The 23,926-nt window shown below is 38.9% G+C and overlaps 1 protein-coding gene across 2 annotated transcripts; it reads right to left on the bottom strand.

Moving 5' to 3' along the window:
* Window positions 1–424: 424 nt before the first annotated feature.
* On the bottom strand, window positions 425–6,989 carry LOC131146826 (RNA-binding KH domain-containing protein RCF3). Of its 2 annotated transcripts, XM_058096626.1 has the most exons (8): window positions 5,920–6,989; window positions 3,093–3,575; window positions 2,563–2,811; window positions 2,156–2,413; window positions 1,657–1,736; window positions 1,459–1,567; window positions 1,224–1,350; window positions 425–1,139 (listed from the first exon to the last, which is right to left on the bottom strand). In XM_058096626.1, the coding sequence occupies exons 1-8, from the start codon at window positions 6,610–6,612 to the stop codon at window positions 1,120–1,122; spliced, it is 2,019 nt and encodes a 672-aa protein (XP_057952609.1). In that variant the 5' UTR covers window positions 6,613–6,989; the 3' UTR covers window positions 425–1,119. The 2 variants fall into 2 exon arrangements, with proteins under 2 accessions (XP_057952609.1, XP_057952608.1); XM_058096625.1 differs by having other exon boundaries at window positions 425–1,350.
* Between the last annotated feature and the right edge of the window lie 16,937 nt (window positions 6,990–23,926).

The following is a 23,926-nucleotide window of genomic DNA, read 5'->3' as shown; positions in this document are numbered from 1 at the left end:
TTTTATTTTAATTTTTTCTAATTTTTGACAGTAATACCAAACAACCTCTTAGCTTTCAAAAAAATTTTACTGTTTTATCATCATACCTTTCTTTTGATCCATTAAGGATAAAACTTAAATCCAACCTTAAACCATGATGCCAATTTTTTGATGCCAATTTTTTTAAAGAGAATGGTAATGAATCAAGTCTCGTTTAGTAAAATTAAGAGCGATAAGGAATAGGATGGGACAAGATGGCATAACAAAATATGTTGTTCAAGAATAATAGTCTTAAATAAAATTTGAATTGAATAAAATCAAATTGACTCACCTTCAATTAACTTACACCTCTAATTATCTTATGAAGACGAACTCAGTGTCGTATTTGGTTTGAAGAATGAAACGAAATAGGAATAGAATAAAATGAAAATTTAAATGAAGAGTATGATAAAATCAAGTAATAAATTTAATTTCATTCCTCCTAATTCAATAAATGCGGAGAAACTAGTATTCTTATACAACAGTGAATCAGTCGTGGCTGCCATTAATAACTAAGGGGGGTCAAGTTTAAACATAAACATGAATCAATTAACAAAGAAAAGCACACTGAAAATCAATGGGCGGCTTGTGAAAAGCAGGGCCAAAAAAGAGAAGTAAAATTAGAGGACCATTTATACGCTTGTCTCTGTTTATATACAGAACATCTCATTTTCAAACATCACTTTCCCTTGGATGGCTCTATGCTAGCTCCGAAAAGAACTCCAGCCATTTAGAGAACAGCAATCACAACTGGACTCCAATCAAGTGTAACAACTTTAGTACTTCCTACCCTTAAAAAAGGAGGGACTAAAAAAGACCACTTAATTGAAAATCAAGTAGAAAAGCCCTAGCCCTGAACCACAGCCTCATATATGCAGGAAAATGGACACACTACATTGCTTGCTTAAGCCATGAAATTTTTTTTCCCAGTAGAGCTTGGCTACTAAATTTACAGCAGAATGTTTAATGCTCCACCAGGATTATGGAGTGAAATGCTCTCCCCTCCCCATGGTTTTCATAAAAACATCTAAGAAATCGGCATTCAAATTAGCACAGGAAGCCACCATCCCATTTTGGTATATGCCCATTCGTCACACCACCTCATAGGGCATCCTCTTGTGCTGGGACACAGATAAAATACCAAGAAAGCCGATAATTAGCATATGCACAGGCGCACGCCCACAGAGAGAGAGAGAGAGACTTACTGCTAAGAATAAAGCCTTGGAGCAAGCTCTGGGCTTTCTCAGCTTGCTCTGGAGTGCCTGATATTTGAATAATTTTTTCTGTGACATCTGGTCTATCTTCTATAAGGATAACATTGGCTCCAGACAACTGTTTAAAATAATAGAAAATGGTCAAGAGAAAAGGTGCTTGGTCACACGCAAATTGAAACAAAAATTAAATAAAAATAAACAAATAAGGACAAAGAGTCAAATGCACCTCACTGAACTGAGCAAGCCTGTTTTTCGTCTTCGTTATGAGCTTGGAAACTGCATGCTCTGGTATTACAACTTCCAGTATACTCCGAGTGACAAGTGGAACGGGGATTCTAAGAAAAATGAAGATAAATGGTAGGTACAACTGGGAAGGTGATTCCAAGGGGAATCTGCATAATTAAATGAAGGAGAGATTCACTACCTGCTCAACCCACTTGGCGCATCTTCACGCCGGTCACTTTCGTTCTGCTTTACTGGTTCACTGCTAGACCCTGCAGACTCCTACAAAATACAGGCCAGAGTTTTAGAACTCCAAAATCTTGTGCCTGCATCCTGCATCTAGTTTAAAATCATATTAGGGCAGCTTACCCAGGAAGAAACCAAGTTATCAGAGCTTTGATGACCCTTTAATATTGTTGTTGTTGTAAGAATAATTACTGTTAGTAGTAGCAGCAGCAGCAGTGGTCATAAAAAAAATATAAATAAAATAAAAAAAGGCTACTTCGAGGATTTTCAAACCCAAATTTATCAAGTCCACATCCGCTTAGGGGCAGTTGGCTATGATTAACACACACCCAAACTCCCGCACTCTCCCCACCAAAAAAAGGCAACAAACCAAGAACAATATAGTAGTTTCAGAAGGAAGCAAAATCACAGGCTACATTAATTGAAGAAAGAACATCTCCCTATCCATGAATTACCTTTGACAGCTGTGTTGTTGCTACCATTTGCGCATTCTGATATGTCACTGGAGGACCACTTCCAGAATAAACTTCAGGAGCTGGAGTTGCTTTATTGGGAGAAGCTGTTTCCTGCCCCAATGCACTCTCCACAGGGCCTGCTGCAGAGTTGGACGTTGGTGGCATGTCCTTTAGGAAAAACTCCCTATATAAGTGACTCCGTAGTCTTGATGTCACCTCAACAAGAGCATCTCGAGCTGCCTTTATCTCCCCTACTATCTGGAGACAAAATGAAGGACCAGTTAAAAAATGCCAAATGTTGAATGGTTATAGGGAACCTTGGCTAGGGTTGCGCACATTATCTTCCCAAAATCATTTCAATGAGTTCAGGATTTCATAGTACTCAATACACATATCAGTCAACAAACCTGTACAAGCTCATCAGTTGCTAACGCACATGCAGGGACTTCTTCTTTTGGCAGGATCTGTATGTTTGCACCCGTTGATCTCCTCATCTCAGATAACAATCCATCTCTTCCATCTAAACATTCAATTTCACTGGATGGAACAAGTAATCTGGTAGTAATAACATTGTCTTTATCTGGAACAAGATCAACAATGCGGGTTTGGATGTGCAACAAAGCTTCTTGAGCTGGAAATAGCTCATCATCAGGACCCTTTTTGTACAAACATAAACCATAAACCCGTTAAAATCAATTTAAAATCAACAAAAATAAAAAAGAAAGAATGAGGGGAAAGGGATTTTTTTGGGGAGGGACCACAAGCATAAAAGAGCATTTATCTCAACCACCTAGTGACCTAGGTACAGTAAGATGTGCTAAATAGTTAATTATAAGAGCTCTAAAAGATGAAAGAGTAAAAATAAAGAGTATCTTCACCACTGAAAGCATAAGAAGACTAAACTTCCACTCATATAACAAAGAGAGAATGCATGTACCTCCTCAGAAGAAATACTAATTATCTGTTCATCTGACCCAGTCATAGGATCCTTAACCTTAACATCAACACCAATTTCATTTTGAAGCAAATCCATAATCCCATCTGATTCTCCAACAACACTGTCAACCTTCTCAATTGGGCAGAGTATTCGAAACACAATGTCCTCACCATAAAATGGCTGCATGTTGTCCAGTGCAGGAGCAGCCCCAGATTCCACTGTGGAACCAGAAGCGTGCGAGGCATGGTTATTGCCTCTAAAGCTAGTCATGGTAGCAGGTAATCGTGATCCGAAAGTAGGCCCATCCAAAGATTGTCGTCGAGATGTGTTATTCATGTGAGAAAAATCATCATCAGGAGGAAAGAATCGCTCTGGTGAATGTAATCGCCCATGGACATGACTACGATCGCGGTGTTGGCTTTCCCTCAAGCGCAATGAGATAATTTCTATAGCATTCTTCACAGCATTCACATCACCCACGACCTGGAAGGGAAACAACTAAATCAGACAACAAAGAAATTTCAAATCAGAACTTATTTTTCAAGCAAAAAAATTTGATCCCTGTTGAGAAAATATGGTCATAACAAATACACATTCTCTTTTAGAATAGCAAACTTGTTCTTGACAGACACCAGGAGAATGGCATACAACTGCTAGATAAATATTGTGCCCCTAGTTAGGATCTATAAACAAAGCTTAAGCTATTGGAAGCAGATCACATAAGTTTATATCTAATAAATATATAAAATTGAGGGGAAAGGGCAGAGGCATATTCAGTCATTACACCACGTGTAGATTCATCCATATCCAAAAAATTGAATCTTAATCAAAATATATAAATTTTAAATTTTACTGTGCAAGCACAAAAAACAGAAAAAACATGAGTTCCTGAACTACTTGAATGCTAATGAAATTAGGCTAATAAAGTAACTTTCAGCAACCATAAAGAGCTCCCAGAAGTCCAAATGTTGCAAATTCAGGCCTGCAAAGGGTGAACCGTGAAGCAGTCTCTAATTTTTCTGCTTCATTTCCAACTTCCCATCCTTTCTTGTACGAGATTAGTTACCATATTTTTCAAGAAGCTTGGGATGAAGGTGTTTTGAAATTGGTTTGTAAGTGCATAAATACTTCATATTATAGTCCTTTGAGCATAGAGTTGCCTAGTGACTATAAACAATATCCTCACAGTCCTAGCCAAAAGAAGATTTTATTTAATCTTTTCAAGTTTACTGACAACTAAAAGGGGCAACATAAAGTGCAAAGTCAGTCTTTAGCACACCAGACAAGTTTAGTTTTCATACTCTGTTGAAAGAGCCTATTTCAAATGCTTGTATTGCAATAGCTGGAAAAAGAGGAATCAATCCAAGTAGTATGTTCCGAACTAATATTCAACACATTGATGTCATCCCAGAAATTTAAAATAACCATCACACCCTCCATAAGATAAATACAATACTTAGCCACTCAAAACCAAGGTCGAAAATAGGAAATATAATTGTGGCAGCGTCTGCTATCTATATCAAACCCACAAACGATAACATTTTCAGTTCAAGATTTGGATATAAGACACAACTTCTCATCATTTCATAAACAAGTTTACCATAAAATCATCGAACAAATCAAAACCAGGTCAAGTACTTCAATAAAACTCATACTAGTGAGGCTTCCTCTACTTTATGGTTAAATTGCTTTTTATGACAGTTGCCCCAGCAAAAAAAATCAACAGAATGGCTGTAGCAGCCTTGAGGTTAAAATGAACTGTAAATCGTAAACTCCTACTATTGGCAGGTAGTTTGTGGAAGTATGATGAATGCCATAGCTTAATAGTACCAATCTCCCCCAGAACCAACTCTTCATGGCAAGTGAAGGAAGTGGCACCTCCACAATGACTGTGATTAGACACATGCTAAGAAAGAAACAAGTCTGCAGCTTTCAACTACAAATTACGGAATCAGTACAGGAATAATGTGATAACCTTTACAATCACTGTGCAATTTAGGTGTATAGCTTTAAACTTCAACTCTAAATGCAGTAATCTGCACCCTAAGCAAGCCAAAACAGTGTGTGTTATCAGTGTAGCTGAAAATACTAGCACAACCCAGCTAGAAAGGAAAGTAGGAAACCCAAATATAAATTTTCAAAATTGCAACAGACAGTTCCAATGGATACTACAACTTTCAACTGCAGATTACTTAATGAACAGAAAATACTACAATTTCAACTGAAAATACTTGCACAACCCAGTTAAAAAGGAAACCTAGATATCAAATTTCAAAATTGCAACAGACAATTCCAAAAGATACCACGACTGTCAACTGCAGATTACTAAATGAGTAGAAAGCAAAATGTGGACGATGGGCAACTCCTATAACTCATTGGGCAATTTAGAATTATCCCCCTCAAACTTCAACTCCAAATCCAGTCATCTCGACTCTAAGCAAGACAAACCAGTTTTAGTTATCAATGCAGTAGAAAATACTTGCACAACCCAGTTAAAAAGGAAACCCATAGATCAATTTTCAAAATTTCTACAGACAATTCCAATAGCTGCTGCAACTTTCAGGTACAGTTTACTGAACAAGTAGAAACAACAATGTGGACAATGTGGCAACTCTTGGAACTCTCTGTGCAATCTATATTTATCCCCCTAGAACTTCCAACTCCCAAAATCACAGTAATCTACTCAAAGCAACCCAAACCAGTGTTAGTTACTTAGTTATCAATGCAGTTGAGAACACTGAACAAATCCAGTTAAACAAAACCCAAAGATCAAATCTCAAAATTGCAAAACCAGACAACTAGGACAGGCAGAAGGGCCAAAATTAACCTGAACAATCTCCTCCGACATTGATACGCAACGGGGCAAACTGTGATCCCTTGGCAGAATCCTTATCTGGGTCTTTGTTTCAACTCTCATTTGCTCAATTATCTTCCCTCCCTTCCCAAGCAAACACCCAACATGCATCCGCGACACCACAAGCCTTGTGGCCACCCGGCTTCCGCCACCGCCCCGAGGCGGCCCGTAATCATCCTCCTCATCACCACCACCAAATCCTCCATCACTATCAAGTATCCTCTCATGAACCAGCCGCAGCGCGTCCTGCGCCGGCGAGAACTGCGGCATTCGCCCATCCGGGTCGCGCCGCCGGGTATCCGAAATCTCAATAACCCGCTCCTCGTCGCCCGGAACCAGCTCGTGTACATTGATCCATGCTCCGGTATGCTGCCGGATCGCCTTAATGATGCTACCGGACTTCCCAATTACGCCACCAGCCTTCACGTCGAGGCAAAGGATCCGGTAGCTCGTGGTGACCATCAACGACGAGTCCGAGACCTTGGCCGCTCTGGCGCCGCCGCCGCCGCCTCCGCCACCGCCACCGCCACCGCGGCGATGATGGTGGCCGGCCGCTGTATAATGGTGGTGGTTATGGTTGCTGTACCTGGGTTTGGTCCTCGCTAGGGTTTCAGATTCATAGTCCTGGTCATAGTAGTAGTTCCTCTTGGACCTAGATCTGTCCATATCCCAATTGAGTTTGTTCAAACCCAAGGGTTCTTCAGAAGCCCTTTACTCCCTACTGGGTCATGCTATCGCCGGCAGTCATGGATCCATCGAAAGCAAATTCTGGGCAATCATGAACCAGGCATTGAAGATTAAAGGGTGCTGATTTTTTGTTCCAGAATCCAAAATTGACTTGAGGAGGGGCTCCCCAGAGCTTGATTGTTTGCTTATGAACTATTTTCCGGTTGTTTCCAGAGAAAAAAAAAATGCCAGGAAAGTGTTCAGAGTTCGCGCGCCCGCAAGATGTACAATCTGAGACAGTAGAGCAAAGTCACAGTCCAGTTGGGCTGCTCGGCTTGACCACCATTTCTACTGCTATAAATAAACAAGTTCACTTTTGATTGAAGAAGTGTTGCTGCTAGGGCAGAGTTTACTTCGTCCAAGGATCTTCAAAAACGGCACCGTTTTAGGTTGCTTGGGGTCAAGTCTTCGCAGGAACTTTCCTCTTCTCTTTTTTTCATTTTTTTCGTTTTCCTTCTTCTTAATTTCCAATTGAGACTTGTGTTAGTCACATACGTGGGGGTTGGACAAGAAATTCTAATGACTTAGAATAAGTACTAAGGTGCGTTTGGTTTGTACCTTAAAACATTTGTTTTTATCTTCCAAAAAGTTTAAAAAGCAAAATTTCATATTTTTGTAATTTTAATATAATTTTATATTACAAATCCAAACATAAGGTAAGTTTTGTTGAAAGATTGACCTAATCTTCTAATTAGCCTTTTTAACTAATAAAATAATATCAATTATCAAGTCCTATCGAACCACATATCATCCTAACGGGTGACACTCATGTAGGATCCATTGTTTATTGTGATTTCATTAATTGAAAATTTTTAACTAAAATATAAAGTTATGTTATTATCACTATTTTAATGATTTATTATAATTTTAAAATATAAAGTAATATTATTTATATTATAATAATATAACATTGTTATGTTGGAAGACTACAATGTAATAATATTATAGTACATAATACATTAATATAATATTAGAACACTAGAATAAATGATTTTATAATACTAAAGTAATGATACAAATTTCGTGATGAACCAACAAATTGAATAAATTTTAAATATATATTATGATGTGAATAAAACAAAAATATTTTTATGAGAAAGATATTTTATTTTTTTTGTGAATAAAATTTGAGAAATGTTGCAACGAATAAGCATTTTAGACTAAACAAATAAAGTAATTTGAAGGGTATTAAACCTTTTGAATTATTAATAAGATAGTGGTTAAGATTCTAGTCGTCAAGTTTTTTATTGAATATGTGAGAATTTAAAACAACCTCCACATAATTTTATACTTCCAATCATAAATACTTAACTCTTTTAGCTCTATGCTAACTTGTTGTTTTTAATGTGGATTACTAAAATTTTTAGTCTCAATATTTTATCTAAATTTACACAAATTCAAATTCAATGCTTAAAATTCGTGCTCCCAAATGCATAGTAAGTTCAAAAGTAAACTCTAAGGCTCTATTTGGAATTTAGAAAATATTAGGGAATGAAAAGGAAAATATCAAGGAATTCACATTTCATATTTAATTATCGAAAAAATTGAGAAAATAAAAATAAAAAATATACCCAATTCATAAACAAAATTTCGATTTTACACAACATTAATGTTTAATTTTTCTTAATTTTTAATTATATTAAAACAAACTTTTATTTTTGATAATATTTAAAAGAAAAGAAAAATACAAGGAAGAACGAGTTTTCTCTTTATTTTCTTTTCCTTTCATTTTCCCAAGTGAAATTCTTAATCCAAACGGATACTAATGTTTGTTGATTCAATAAATAATTTTTTAACATTTCCACATCTAGCATACCTTTTATAATTCAGAATTTTATTCTTGAATTGGTACATATTTCCCAAAAAAACTTCAACATTGAAATCATTATTCCCATTTTAAAATGAGTGCTCCAAATCCTCAACCAGAGGATTACCAAAAAGTCTAAAGTAATAAAAAAAAAAAACTCTAGCTAGTTACATTTTTAAAAATCCTAAAATATCCTAATTATGAAGTGATCTACATACATACGATTAAATGACATTCTTAAAATACATGAATAAATTGCATCTTTGTTATTATTGTCGGGATAAAAAACAATGACTTCCCTTAAAATTTGGTTTAAAAACTCAAATCTCTTTTGAGATTTCAAAACCCATGAATCTCCTTCGAGGTTTGGGAAAAAGGAACTCCCTAAACATTTCACTTTTGGGGCACTTATGCTACTTCTTATGACTATTTTTTAGCCAAAAATTAGGCTAAATGTTGGGAATTGACAACAACTTCTCGAAACCCATGAGAAACAAAATATAGAAAAAATACACGCCAAAGAAAAATCAATTACATGCACAAAACAGTATTTACGTGGTTCGATAATTTTGCCTATGTCCACAAAGTTGTAGAGATTTCACTATTATAAAAAAAAAAAAAATACAGAGAGTGTAGCGATACAATACTCTCTCTCTCGCTCTCTTGAGAAGTGTGACCGCTTGACACAATCACCCAAAAACAATCATCATCCAGATTGCACACAACTAGGCTCCACAAAAGTCCAACAGTAAATTCATGTCTTCTCTTGGCAAAACTTGGCAGGGTTAGTAAAATTTTTGAAAGTTTAGGAAAATTTGCCATTCATATCTTCGGGAGTTTGGGATTTAAAAAAAAAAAAAAACACTAAGGGAGGTGCACTATATGTTAAGCTGAAATGGAAACGGAGAAAATATGGAAACGAAAAAAAAGAAGAAATGCTTTGAAGAGGATGAGCTGCAGCAGAGGAGAATGAGCTGCAGCAGAGGAGAATAAGCGTGTCAAATTCATTCCATAAAAAAACACACACACAATTATCACATGCTCAAATAATCCATTAAAAACCATGTGCTCATTATCCATTAGAATGCAATAACTTTTTTCCTTCTATATTTATCCTATGTATCTATGAATAAGAAAAATTTTTATTGTGTAAAGAATGCAAGTGAAGTGAGTGAGCAAGGAGTGTGAGAGTGCTGAAGGTGAGAGAAAAGTGTGAGAAGAGTTGAGTTGAGTGTGAGTCTCCTTCTCTTATTTTTCTCCCAGATTATAGTATATTCGTTGTGCTCCATGGATGTAAGTCAAATTAGACCAAACCATGTAAATATGGTGTTTTTATTTTGTGTGATTATTTTGCTTGTGTGTGATTATTATTCCTAGATCTCTAACAAGTGATATCAGAGTCAGGTTGGAGCAAAGTTGCCAAATCAGAGCAAAATTTCTAGATCGGAACAGATTGGAGGTCCCCGGAGCTATATTGTGCTAATTACACGTCTAAGGAAAATTCTGTCTAGAAAAGTGGGACTTAAGCGGTCCATTGTGAACCCCCACTTCTCTAGGAATTTACTTGGTGTAATTTAGCACAATCATCATTGGGCCCTACTGGCCACGTCAGCGCCATTTGCCACGTCGTCACGGGGTCCCACCAGTTACGTCAGCAGTTTGTTAACAGCGTTAATTAACGTCATCAGTAACGACGTCGGAATATTCTGTTAAGTGGGAGTATATTCCGTTAAGTTTAACGAAAAGTTGACCGATTTTGACCAGAAGGTTTGACCAAATTTTCTTTGAATGACTTGAACCATTTCGAAGTTTTTCAGTTGTTCCAAATCTAATCGTGTTGTCCATTTGAGTTGATTCCATCTCTAGATTGACGAATCAAGATGTCAAATGAAAATAGCTCAAAGATCGAGATGTTTAACGGCACCAACTTTGGTTTCTGGAAGATGCAGATTGAAGACTACTTGTTTGGTAAGGAGTTGCACTTACCATTAAAGGGAAAGCTAGATTCCATGAAGGAGGACGAGTGGGAGTTGTTTGATCGAAAAGCTCTTGGAACTATCAGGTTAACGCTGACAAAGTTTGTTTCCTTTAATATCAAGCACATGACAACCATCAAGTCTCTTACGGATGTGCTCTCCAACATGTATGAGCAACCATTAACCACCAATAAGGTACACTTAATGAAGAAGTTATTTACCATGAACATGTCCAAAGGTAAAAGTTTTAGTAGACATCTAAATAATTTCAATGAACTGTCATATCAACTCGCCTTAGTTGAAATCAAGTTTGATAGTGAGATTTGTGCCTTACTGATTCTTAGTCAGTTGCCTGAGAGTTAGAAAGGTATTGTTATTACGATCAGTAGTTCCGTAAGAAAATCAAAGTTGAATTTTAATGAAGTCGTCGGCATGATTTTGACGAAAGAGATCAAGATGTTAAACACTGCTTCCACTTAAAGTTCAACATTGAATGTGGAAAGCTAATGAAGAGATTCATGGAAAGGAAGTGGACATGGCCGATCAAATAATCGCGGTAGATCTAGGTCCAGACGATCCAAATCTAGAAATCCAAAAGGTTCCCAAGGCACAAAGAACATTGAGTGCTGGAATTGTGGAAAGTTCGGTTATTTTAGAAACCAGTGCAAAGGTCCAAGAAAGGAATATAAGGCAAAGACAGAAGAAAATGTTGCTCTAGAAGAAGGTGATATGTCGATATGCTCTTTGGAGAGCAGGAAGGAGTCTTGAGTCTTAGACTCTGGAGCCTCATTTCATGTCACTTGCAGTAAAGATTGCCTAGAGGAGTATATACCAGGTGACTTCGGTAAAGTATACCTTGGCAATGATCAACCTTGCAACATAACTGGCAAGGGAATTGTAAAGATCAAAATGAACGGGTCAGTATGGAAGCTGAAGGATGTTAGATATATTTCAGACCTGAGAAAGAACTTGATCTCAGTTGGTCAACTGGCAGATGAGGGATACATCACAACATTCATTGGCAATGAATGGAAGATTTTAAAGGGTGCATTGACGATTGCACGAGGTAAGAAAAGTGGAACGCTTTATGTGACTTCAAATGCATGTATGTCTATTTTAGTTGCTACAGGAAATGTCGATAGTAACATTTGGCATCAATAACTTGGTCACATTAGTGAGAATGGACTCAAGGTGATGCACTCAAAGGGAAAGTTGAGTGATCTATGGTTAGTAGAGATTGATATGTGCGAGTATTGTATACTCGGGAAACAGAAGAGGGTTAGTTTCTAAACATTCACTAGTGCCCCAAAGAAGGAAAGACTTGAAGTAGTCCACTCAGATGTATGGGGATCGATGACCGCCTCATCCCCAGGTGGAAGGAATTACTTCGTGACGTTTATTGATGATCATTCTTGGAAGGAATGAGTTTACTTCTTGAAATACAAATCTGATGTCTTTGATGCTTTTAAAATTTGGAAAGCAATGGTTGAAAATGAAACTAGTTTGAAAATCAAAAAGTTGAGAACCGATAACGATGGTGAGTATGATGACAACGGTTTCAAGGAATTCTGCTATGAGCATGGTGTTAGGATGGAAAGAACTATACTAGGTACGCCTCAGCACAATGGCATAGATGAGCGGATGAACCGAATATTGACCGAAAGAGCCAAAAACATGCGTATGCAGTCAGACTTACCAAAACAGTTATGGGCAGAAGCAGTCAATATTGCAGCATACTTGATTAACAGGAGTCCATCAGAACCATTGGACAACAATCTACTAGAAAAGGTATGGAGCGAAAAAGAGGTGAGACTTTCACATTTGAAAGTTTTTGGTTGTGTAGCATATGTGCATATTAATAATCATGTTAGAAACAAGCTTGATCCAAAGTCCCGAAAATGCACCTTCGTCGATTACTGTGAAGATGAGTATGGGTATCGCATTTGGGATGATGAAAACAAGAAGGTGATCAAAAGTAGAGATGTGATCTTTAATGAAAAGGTGATGTACAAAGATAGACACACAACAGAACTAACAGAACCCGCAAAACCAATTCAAAATGAAACAACCTATGTAGACTTTGATGATGTCCTAGAAGGTGTCAGGACACAACAGCGAAACACCAAGAATCCTCAAGCAAAGGAGACACAACAGCAAAATACCGAGATTCCTCAAGCATAGGAACCTATGGAGTAGATTGTCGCACCACCGTCTCATACTCCAGCTATGGAGCTTAGGAGATCTTCTCGGCAGCATGTACCAAATAAGAGATATATGAATTATTTACTTCTTACAGATGGAGGAGAAATCAAATGCTATGATGAAGTATGTCATATGGGAGATTCGAGCAAGTGGGAGCTTGCAATGAAGGATAAGATGAAGTCCCTCAAATCCAATAAAACGTGGGAACTAGCTAAGTTACCCAAAGGTAATAAGACTCTTTACAACAAGTGGGTATATAGCATCAAAAAAGAGCATGATGGATCCAAGAGATACAAAGCCCAATTGGTAGTCAAAGGCTTTGAGCAAAAGGAAGGAATTGATTACACTGACATTTTTGCACCGGTTGTGAAGCTAACAACCATTAGATCAGTCTTAAGCATTGTTGCCTCTGAGGGTCTACATCTGGAGTAGTTGGATGTGAAGACAACATTTCTTCACGGTGATCTTGATGAGGAGATTTGCATACACCAACCATATGGATTCTCAATAAAAGGTAAAGAGGATCTTGTGTGCAGATTGAAGAAGAGCTTGTATGGTCTCAAACAAGCTCCCAGGAAATGGTACAAAAAATTTGACAACTTTATGCGCAGAAAATATTTTCAGAAGTGCAATGCCAAACGATAGGCAACTGGACCTACTCTCTCAAGAATCTCGAATGGTCCAATATACCTAGGGCTTAACTTACCCTTCCTCCCGAACCTCATAACGCCCTTCAGCGGTGCCACCTTCAGGAACACATGATCTCCTGTGTCAAACTCCAATTCTCACCGATGAGTATCAGCATAACTCTTTTGCCGGCTCTACGCTGTCCTGATCCTGTCTCTGATGAGTCTGACTTTATCTTGAGTTTGCTGTATCAGCTCTAGCCCCAATACCTGTCTCTCTCCAACTTCATCCCAGTACAACGGGGATCGGCACCTCCTGCCATACAGTGCCTCATAAGGTGCCATCCCAATGCTGGCCTGGTAGCTGTTATTATACGCAAACTCAACTAGTGGCAAATACTGCATCCAACGACCTCCAAAGTCCAGCACACATGCTCGCAGCATATCCTCCAGAATCTGTATCGTCCTCTCTGTCTGTCCATTTGTCTGAGGATGAAAAGCTGTGCTGAACGACAATTGAGAACCCATGGCCCCTTGCAGACTCTTCCAAAAATGAGATGTGAACCTTGGGTCTCTATCTGAAACTATGGACACTGGGACGCCGTGGAGCCTAACTTTCTCCTGGATGTATAATTCAGCCAATCTGTCCATGGAGTAGCTAACTCTGATCGGTAAAAAGTGGGCAGTCTTCGTCAATCGATCCACCACTACCCAAATAGCGTCCTGTCCATGCAATGTTGGCGGTAATCCTGAGACGAAATCCATCGCTATATGCTTCCACTTCCACTCAGGAATGTGGAGTGGCTGCAACGATCCCGTCGGTCTCTGATGCTCAGCCTTCACTTGCTGGCACGTCAAACACTGACCCACAAACTGAGCTATCTCCCTCTTCATGTTGCTCCACCAGAAGGACTCTCGGAGATCCCTGTACATTTTAGTGCTACCCTGATGTATAGTATATAGGGATCGATGTGCTTTCTCCAGAATGACTTTCTTGATCTCAAGATCGGCAGGAACACATAACCTGGTATGGAACCTCAGGGCTCCATCATCTGAAATGCTGAACTCTGGTTCCTGACCATCCTGTACCTTTCCCATAAGCTCTACTAGTTCTGCATCATTCCTCTGAGCTGCTTTAATCCTCTCCTGTAGAGTCGGCTGCAAAACCAAGTCAGCAATGAACGCCTGATGATCGCCCTCTACCAGCTCCACACTGAGCCTCTCCGGATCCATCTGAATCAGATGCTGAATCTCCACTGCAGATACAAATGATTCTATTGATTTTCGACTCAAAGCATCAGCAACCACATTAGCCTTTCCCGGGTGGTAGCTAATAGTGCAGTCGTAATCTTTTATTAGCTCCAGCCATCTCCTCTGCCTCATATTCAATTCCTTCTGTGTGAAGAAATACTTTAAACTCTTATGGTCAGTAAATATCTCACACCTACCCCCATATAGATAGTGCCTCCAAATCTTCAGTGCATAAACAACCGTCGCCAACTCTAGATCGTGGGTAGGGTAGTTCTTCTCATATTCTTTCAACTATCGTGAGGCATAGGCTATTACTCTCCCCCGCTGCATCAACATGCATCCAAGCCCTTTATGGGACGCATTACTGTAAATTACGAACCCCTCTTCTCCTGAAGGAATCGTCAACACAGGCATAGTGATGAGTCGCTGCTTCAACTCCTAGAAGCTCTATTCACATTCATCAGACCACTCAAACTTCCCTCCTTTCCTGGTCAATCTGGTCAACGGGCCTGACAATCGAGAGAAGCCCTCAACAAACCTGCGGTAGTACCCAGCCAATCCCAGGAAACTCCTGATCTCGTGCACGTTCTTTGGTTGTACCCAGTCTACTACCACCTCAATTTTACTCGGATCAACAGAAATACCACCCTTAGATATAACGTGTCCAAGGAAGGTAACCTGTTCCAGCCAGAACTCACACTTCTTAAGCTTCGCATATAGTTTCTTCTCTCGCAACACCTGCAACACTATACTCAGATGCTCCTCATGCTCCTTTGGACTCTTCGAATACACCAGTATATCATCAATAAATACTACCACAAACCGATCCAAGTACTGGTGAAAAACCCTGTTCATAAGATCCATAAACACTGCAGGAGCATTCGTCAACCCAAACGGCATAACTAGAAATTCATAGTGACCATACCGTGTTCTGAATGCCGTCTTCGGAACATCTTCTGCCCTGACTTTCACCTGATGGTACTCGGAGCGTAATAAATCATCAATGTGCGAGAGCGGGTATTTATTCTTGATAGTTACTTTATTTATTTCTCGATAGTCGATGCATAATCTCATCGAGCCATCCTTCTTCCTCACAAACAAAACCGGTTCTCCCCAAGGTGACACATTGGGCCGAATGAACCCCTTATCTAACAGCTCCTGCAACTGCTCTTTCAATTCTTTCAGCTCTGCCGCTGCCATTCTATACGGCGCCTTCAAAATCAGCGCTGTCCTCGGAACCAGATCAATAACAAACTCTACCTCACGATCATGAGGTAGTCCCGACAAATCCTCTACAAATACATCAGGAAAATCTCTCACCACTGGGATATCCTCCACCTCAGTTCCCCTTCTGATACAGCCTTCACGTAGGCTAAATATCCCTGACAACCTTCTGATAGCAATCTACACACTTGAATAGCAGATAATAACTGAGGTGGGGTGCGCACACGTGATCCCACGAATCTGTACTCGTGTCCCTCTGGAGGTCTAAACACTACCACTCTCTGATGGCAATCAATGCTAGCATAGTGGGCAGCTAGCCAATTCATGCCCAAGATTACCTCAAACCCATGCATGTCTAAAACCACCAGATTAGCTAACAAAGACCTCCCCTGAATATCCACTGGACAGTACCTGAGTACCTTTCTACATACCCCCATGGCCCCAGTCGGCGTAGCAACAGACAAACTAATTTCTAACTATTGAGGCTCAAACCCACATAATTTAACATAATCCCGGCCGATAAACGAATGCGTCACCCCAGAATCAAACAAAACAGTAGCTTTAAATGACAGTATTGAAACAGTACCTGTCACCACATCTCCTGCTGCCTCAGCATCTCTTGGCGTCAAAGCGAAAACTCTGGCTGGGGCGTATTCCTCTGCTGGCCTCCTCGTGGTGCCTGTTAACCTCCTCGTGCAGGTTTAGGAATAGTACCAATCTGTGTCGGACACTCCCTTATCATATGTCCTGGCTCCCAGCACCTGTAGCAGACACCTCGCCCAATACGACACTCTCCCAGGTGTCTCTTTCCATAAGATGGGTAAGCTGGAGATGACTGCATACCCTGGAAACCATGATTCCCGGTCTTCTGTCTCTAGTTCCTATAATAGCCACCTCTCTTCCACGCGGCACAACCAACTCCCTGCTGGAAACCAGAAGGTGTAGACCTCTTCTTCTGCCTCTACTCCTCAGCCTCCAATCGATCACCAATTTCTGCTATAGTGGCTCGGTCAACCAGCTCGGTGAAGTCTTGCAACTTCAAAATCGATACCTGCTTATAAATTTCTCTTCTCAAGCCTCTTTCAAATTGTCGTACCTTCTTTGCCTCATCTGGAATAATGTACAGGGCGAAGCGAGATAGCTCGATGAACCTCGCCGCGTACTGCTGTACTGACAGCTGTCCCTGCTTCAGGTTCAGGAACTCCGTAATCTTAGCCTCCCTGGAAGAGGCTGGAAAATACCTGTCGAAAAATATTTCTTTAAACCGTACCCACGTTATCTCTACAGGTACAATCCTCTGCTGCTCTAATACTCTCACCGCTGACCACCATCTCTCGGCCTCCCCAGTCAGTCTATAGGCAGCAAACAGCACCTTCTGCTCCTCTGAACACTGCAGCATTGCAAATATTTTCTCCATCACCTGCACCCAATTCTCAGCGACTGCAGGATCCGTTCCCCCTGAGAAAGCTGGAGGATTCATCTTTATGAACTTCTCGATCGTACAACCATGGCCTACAGATGGACCACCCTGCTCCTTCGAACTCCTGGCAATTTCTACCATCACTTGATGTGCTACGCTGCGTAGAACGGCATCTGAGTCACTACCCGCAGTGCCCGAGGGTCCAGCACCCTCACTCCCACTGGCGTGGGCATTATTGCCACCAAGGTCCATCCTGAAAAACATGTAATTTAACTCAAAACCTCATTCTCTATACATATCACTCAACTCATATGGTATTTTTTCCTAAACTCGTCACTCTTGATTTTAATTTAAGGTTCAATCCTGCAACCTATATACCCAACCCGACGATAGTTTACAATGAATTTCCTGAAATTGTGCAACGACATGCTCCTTTTTCACGTATATTTTTTTTTTATATAAATAAATTATCATCACATCATACATTCCAACTCAGCAGGTCACAATCCATCTGGGCCCGTGGGCACCAGGGATATAACAAAACATACAGCAGAAGCCTACGCAACAGAAAGTATAAAATCATATACATCTCATCATAATGTGCAAAACACATACCAGAGTCACTACAATTTCTATCTACAGTATATACATCTCAAAAATGAAATCTAGGGACAATCCCCACAAAACCTAACTATCCCTACCAAAAACTTACCCTTCCAAAGAGGGCAAACAACTGACTAGATCAGCGGGGCTTTTCCCGCTCTCCTATCAGGGGCTATTGAAAAATGTATAAGATTTAGGGGTGAGACACCTCTCAGTAAGGGAAATAAACTAATACCAGTGTGTGGCAACATGAGTATTCTGTGTTCTACATATACCATACATAACATATTTAATACTGTTTATCAAATCTGGGAAAACATATGCATATCAAAACATGGCAGAACATACTGCCTTTTTATAAACACTTCTCATCTCATATCATAATAATAATAACATAAAAACAACCCTGGTAGGTTAGCTGGCTGTTGTCATGTATTACCCCCACATGACTGGGTTGTGTGGCCCGAAGGCGGGACCTGACAATGGTTGGCCGACCACTGCCAAGTCAAACAGTAGTCTGTAGGTCCGATGGGTCTACCTAGACTGGTCCGTACACCAGGGGCGATAACAGCACACTTCTTGAAAATAACCACATCGAACATCCAATCCCACACCACTCCGTACAGCGGCGTTAACACAGATATCATGATCACGAGGACCATGGACACATAGCAACGGTACCGTGCAAGTGCTAGCCTAAACCAAGCCAACCAGGTTCTGATATCATATACATATACTAAAACCGTGATACATAAATATCTCATATCATTTATTTTCACATCAATCATAGTATTTCACATATATACGTGTATCATGAAAATCATCGGCCCGTACGCCGGTATTACACATTTTATCATAGCTTGGCCCGTACGCCGGCAAATCACATAGCACAGCCCGTACGCTGGCAAACCACATAGCACGGCCCGTACGCCGGCAAATCACATAGCACAGCCCGTACGTTGGCAAATCACATAGCATGGCCCGTACGCCGGCAAATCACATAGCACAGCCCGTACGCTGGCAAATCACATAGCACGGCCCGTACGCCGGCAAATCACATATACATATAAAAATATCTCGGCCCGTACGCCGGTTTTCCATCATAGAAATCCATATCGTCCCCATTCCAAAAAAAAAACAGTATTTCACAACATTTTTATACTCATGCCACACTAAACAAATTTTCTACGTATTCAACATATCATCATTTAAACAGTATTTTCCAAATATAAATCATATATATAAATATATTTATTTTTCCTAAAACCAAATGCTACATATATATACATGCATTTTCTCAAAACAAACTAGCTTAGTTTATCCCCTTACCTGATTCCTGAAAAGCCCCTAAGAAAATCTTCCCCGTACCCACAAGGTTCTCAACTCAACACCCTGAAAATGAAAACTCAACGAATTAAAGTTTAGTATTTTCGTACGTACAACATTTTCTATAACTACCACTAAGTCAAATTCGACTTAAAAAGTCTTACCTCAACTTAGGGATGATTCCCAACGTTCCCAATCAACACCTTGGAACTGAAAATTTTCAGTATTAAAGTTTAGTATTTTTACGCGTATATCACTTTCTTCAACTGTCAAAAATCCAAATATTGAATATAAAACCTTACCTTGGATTTGGGATGAAATCCAACTTCGTTTCCCTGACGATCCGCTCCGGCAGACTTATAGAGAACTTCGCCAGGAGCGTCGTGGTGGCTTCGGTTTGTCGATCCGGCATAACCCGGAATCGAAGAGAGAGAGAGAGTCGTAGGAGAGAGAGAGAGAGAGAGAGAAGAGAGCACTTCCAAAATAAAAAAAAAATCTAAGCAAGCTTCTTGAAGAAGCTTTCACACTATATATATACCTTTAACCTATATATTAAATGTATATCATAATAACTTACTTATATATATATACATGTTTCAATATATATATATATTTTCCTTATCATACTATTTATTTTACTTGTTAATTTAATTAATTTATTTTATTTTATTATTTTATTATTATTATTATTTTTTTTTTAAAATTTTATTTTTCCCGGTTACTACAAATTGTCACCCTAGGAAAATCATACAAACCACCATGGACGTCCTGCATCTAGACTACAAAACCAGACCTCAAATCCTCTTATCCTATACTCTGGTATTATTACTGCTGCACTCTAGAGTCTACAGAACCTAGTATCCTAGGCTCTGATACCAAATGTAACGTCCCTCAATTTCTTAATATAAAATATCACATAATAAATAAAATGGTCAACCCAAACCCGTGGGTAGCGGGGACACCTGTCAAACACAGCGGAAAACCTAGCAGCAGTAAATATAAAATCTCAAACATTCAATCCTAAAACATAATACCAGAGCTTTCTATAACATTATAAAACTGTACTTCTATACATCCTCATATACATCAAAATATCTCTAGGGTCAAATACAAAATAATTCTGACCCTATTACAAAATCTTACCCTTCTCACAGGGTAACCTCACTAGCTCAACGGCGGCCCTGACCCGCCGGTCTCTCAGGAGCTCCTGAAAAATTAATTAAGTTTGGAGGTGAGACACTTCTCAGTAAGGGAAAATAAACTAAATACAGCTGTGTGGCAACATGAATATTTAATGCATTTGTACGTTACAGTACATTTCATAATTCTATAAACATCATCATATCGTACTGGATAAACATATATTTTCACATCTATTAATAAATCATAACATGCATAAAATCATCTGTTATAATTGTAGTACTAAAAACAAACCCAGGATGAATAGCTAGCTAGTGTCATGTATTACCCCCCATGACGGGTTGTGCAGCCCAAAGGTGGGACCCGACAATGGTTGGCCGACCACTGCCGAATCACATATGTCTGTAAGTACGATGAGCCCGCCACACCCTGGTCTGGACTGCCAAGTGGACGTCCACACTCTACTGAAAGCCACATCGACTATCCATCTCCCATCCCCTCGTGGGATGGTTAGCACTAATCTGACATAGATATCTGATCTACACATATAGCCACGGTACCGAGCCCTGAACTGAACTAAACTAACATCCTGATTGTAATAACATATAATACATGAACATACATATAACATCATTACGGCCTCGTGCCGAAAATATAATAATTACGGTCTCGTGCCGAAAATATAAATATGCGGCCTCGCGCCAATAACATAAATACAGCCTCGTGCCGATAACATAAATACGGCCTCATGCCGATAACATAAATACATGGCCTCGCGCCAATAACATAAATACGGCCTCGTGCCGATAACATAAATATATGGCATCGCGCCAAAAACATAAATACGGTCTCGTGCCGATAACATAAATATATGGCCTTGCGCCAAAATTATTTTAGGTATATATATTCTAAAAATACATCATTTATCACATAATCGTCAAAACCATCACAACATAACTCATATTTTCATAATACCTGAAATCATGCTTTGTTCGTAAAATCTTTCACATCATAATACATTTCACACAAAATAATATTCATGTCACACATATGCTGTTAAAAGTCATACTTAATATTCTAAAATCGTGAATTACTTACATCTCATACATACATATACATTTTAATCATCATAGCAGTATTTTCCCAATCGTACATTTCATTCGTAATACACAATATAACATATGCTTTTCTGAAAATAAATTTACTTATAATCAATAATAATTTGTATGGAAAATTACTACTTTAGTTTATTCCTTTACCTGACTACTGAGAAATTCGTTAGGACGCAAAATTTCACACCCTTGGCGCCCGAAATTTAACTCCTGCAATTTATATTTTTCCCCAGATTAATTAATCTATTTCTCCAAAATAATACTCATCTAGCCTTCCTTAGGCTCCATATATCTCAAATTAACATTTAAACTATTATTTAACATCCCCACTTAATTTTCCAAATTTTGCCTGTGGGTCCCAAAATTATACCCGCAGCGCTCACCCGGGCCCTAAATTTCAAAAATCCTACTTCAGTCCCAGATGCTTAATATTTTAGCATTTTTAAATTAATGCTAATTAATTAAAAATAAGCCCCTCAATAATCGCTGCACCCCAAATTTGGGGTTTTGACCCGACACCCCCACGAGAATTCCGTCCCACTAGACTTGTAGAGAATCATCCCTAGATTCTCGTGGTGGTGTCCGTTCGTCAATTGAGCTTATATTTTGCAAGAAATTAAAGAAAAATGGAAAAATGGCTTACCCCATTGAATACGTTTACGCCACTCCTACCACCGATCCGCTCCGGTAGAAATGACGGCAGCGGCGAATGGAGTCCAATGTTATCTTCGGATTTTCGATCGGACGAAAATCCGTCACGAAATCGAGGAGAGAGGGAAAGAGAACGTGAGGAGAGAGAGAGAGTTCAGAGAGTTGCAGAGAATAATAAAAGAAATGAAAATAAAGAAAGAAGAAGGAGAATAAGATAATACCGGGGGGGGCGTGAATTCAAATTTAGAATCCACCTAAAGCTTCTTTGAAGCTTCAGGTGGTTTAACATTTATATATATATATATATATATATATATATATTAATAATAATAATAATATTTAATTAATAATAATAATAATATATTTTATTAATAAAATAAAAAATAAATTTTAATTAATTTTTTTTTCTTTTTCTTTTAAATCCAATTAATTAATTAATTTTTTTTATTTTTTTATTTTTATTTTTGGAAATCAATCCACTAATATTTTATATTTCTTTTTGAGGTTTTTACAAGGCTGCCTAGAAAGATGAAGAGAAGGATTTCATGGCTAAGGTACCTTATGCCTCAGCCATTGAAAGTCTCATGTAGGTCATGGTTGGTACTAGACTAGACATTAGTCAAGCAGTGGAAGCTGTCAACAGGTTTATGTCAAATCCAGGGAAGACACACTGGGAAGCAGTGAAGTGAATTTTGAGATATCTACGTGACACTATTGATAAGTGTCTATGTTTCGGCAAAGGATATTTGAAAATTCGAGGATATGTTGATGTTGATTTTGCAAGTGAAATTGATCATCGCATAAGCACCACCGGATATGTGTTCACTATTGGCACAACAACTGTTAGTTGGATGTCACAGATAGAGAAGATTGTTGTTTTATCCACTACAGAAGCTAAGTATGTAGTAGTGACAAAAGCCAGTAAAGAGATGATTTGGCTTCAAGGTTTGTTAACAGAGCTCGTAATAAAGTAGGAAAGAAATGTTTTGCACAATGACAGTCAGAATGCGATAAATATGGAAAAGAACTCTGCATTTCATTTTAGAACCGAACACATTGGATTACGTTATCATTTCGTCAGATCTCTATTAGAGGATGGAGTGTTGACACTGGAAAAAATCCAAGGTAGCAGGAATCTGATAGATATGTTGACAAAGGTGGTGACTACAGAGAAGTTGAACTTGTGCTCAACTTCAGTTGGTCTTCATACTTGAAGACAGATTTAAACACATCATTATCTATATACTGGTTGAGATAGTATCTCCGTCTTTAAGTGGGAGATTGTTAAATTGAACTGGAAATGGAGAAAATATGGAAACGAAGAAAATGGAAACGTCTTGAAGAGGATGAGCTGCAGTGGAGGAGAATGAGCATGTCAAATTCATTCCATAAAAAACACACAATTATCACGTACTCAAATAATCCATTAAAAACCATGTGCTCCTTATCCGGTAGAATGCAATAACTCCTTTCTTTCTATATCTATCTTATGTATCTATAAATAAGAACATTAGTATTGTGTGAAGAGTGCAAGTGAAGTAAGTGAGCGAGGAGTGTGAGAGTGCTGAAGGTGAGAGAGAGAAAAGTGTGAGAAGAGTTGAATTGAATGTGTGTTTCCTCCTCTTATTTTTCTCCCAGATTATAGTATATTCGGTGTGCTCCGTGGATGTAGGTTAGATTAGACCGAACCATGTAAATCTGGTGTTTAACCCTTTATCACATAGTTGACTAACACTTAATAGGTTATGTTTAAGAGTATCTATAAGAGCAACATTTTCAATAGCCAAGGATGAATTACCTATTATACCTTTACCAATGATTCTTCCTTTGGCATTGTCTCCAAAAGTGACCAATCCTTCCTTCTTGTAGGTAAATGAGAGGAATTTGCTTGCATCTCTTGTCATGTGTCTTGAGCA

This window comes from Malania oleifera, chromosome 13 (genome assembly GCF_029873635.1).
Source record: "Malania oleifera isolate guangnan ecotype guangnan chromosome 13, ASM2987363v1, whole genome shotgun sequence".
Classification (NCBI taxonomy): Eukaryota; Viridiplantae; Streptophyta; class Magnoliopsida; order Santalales; family Ximeniaceae; genus Malania; species Malania oleifera.
This window is presented reverse-complemented; position numbering and strand designations above follow the sequence as displayed.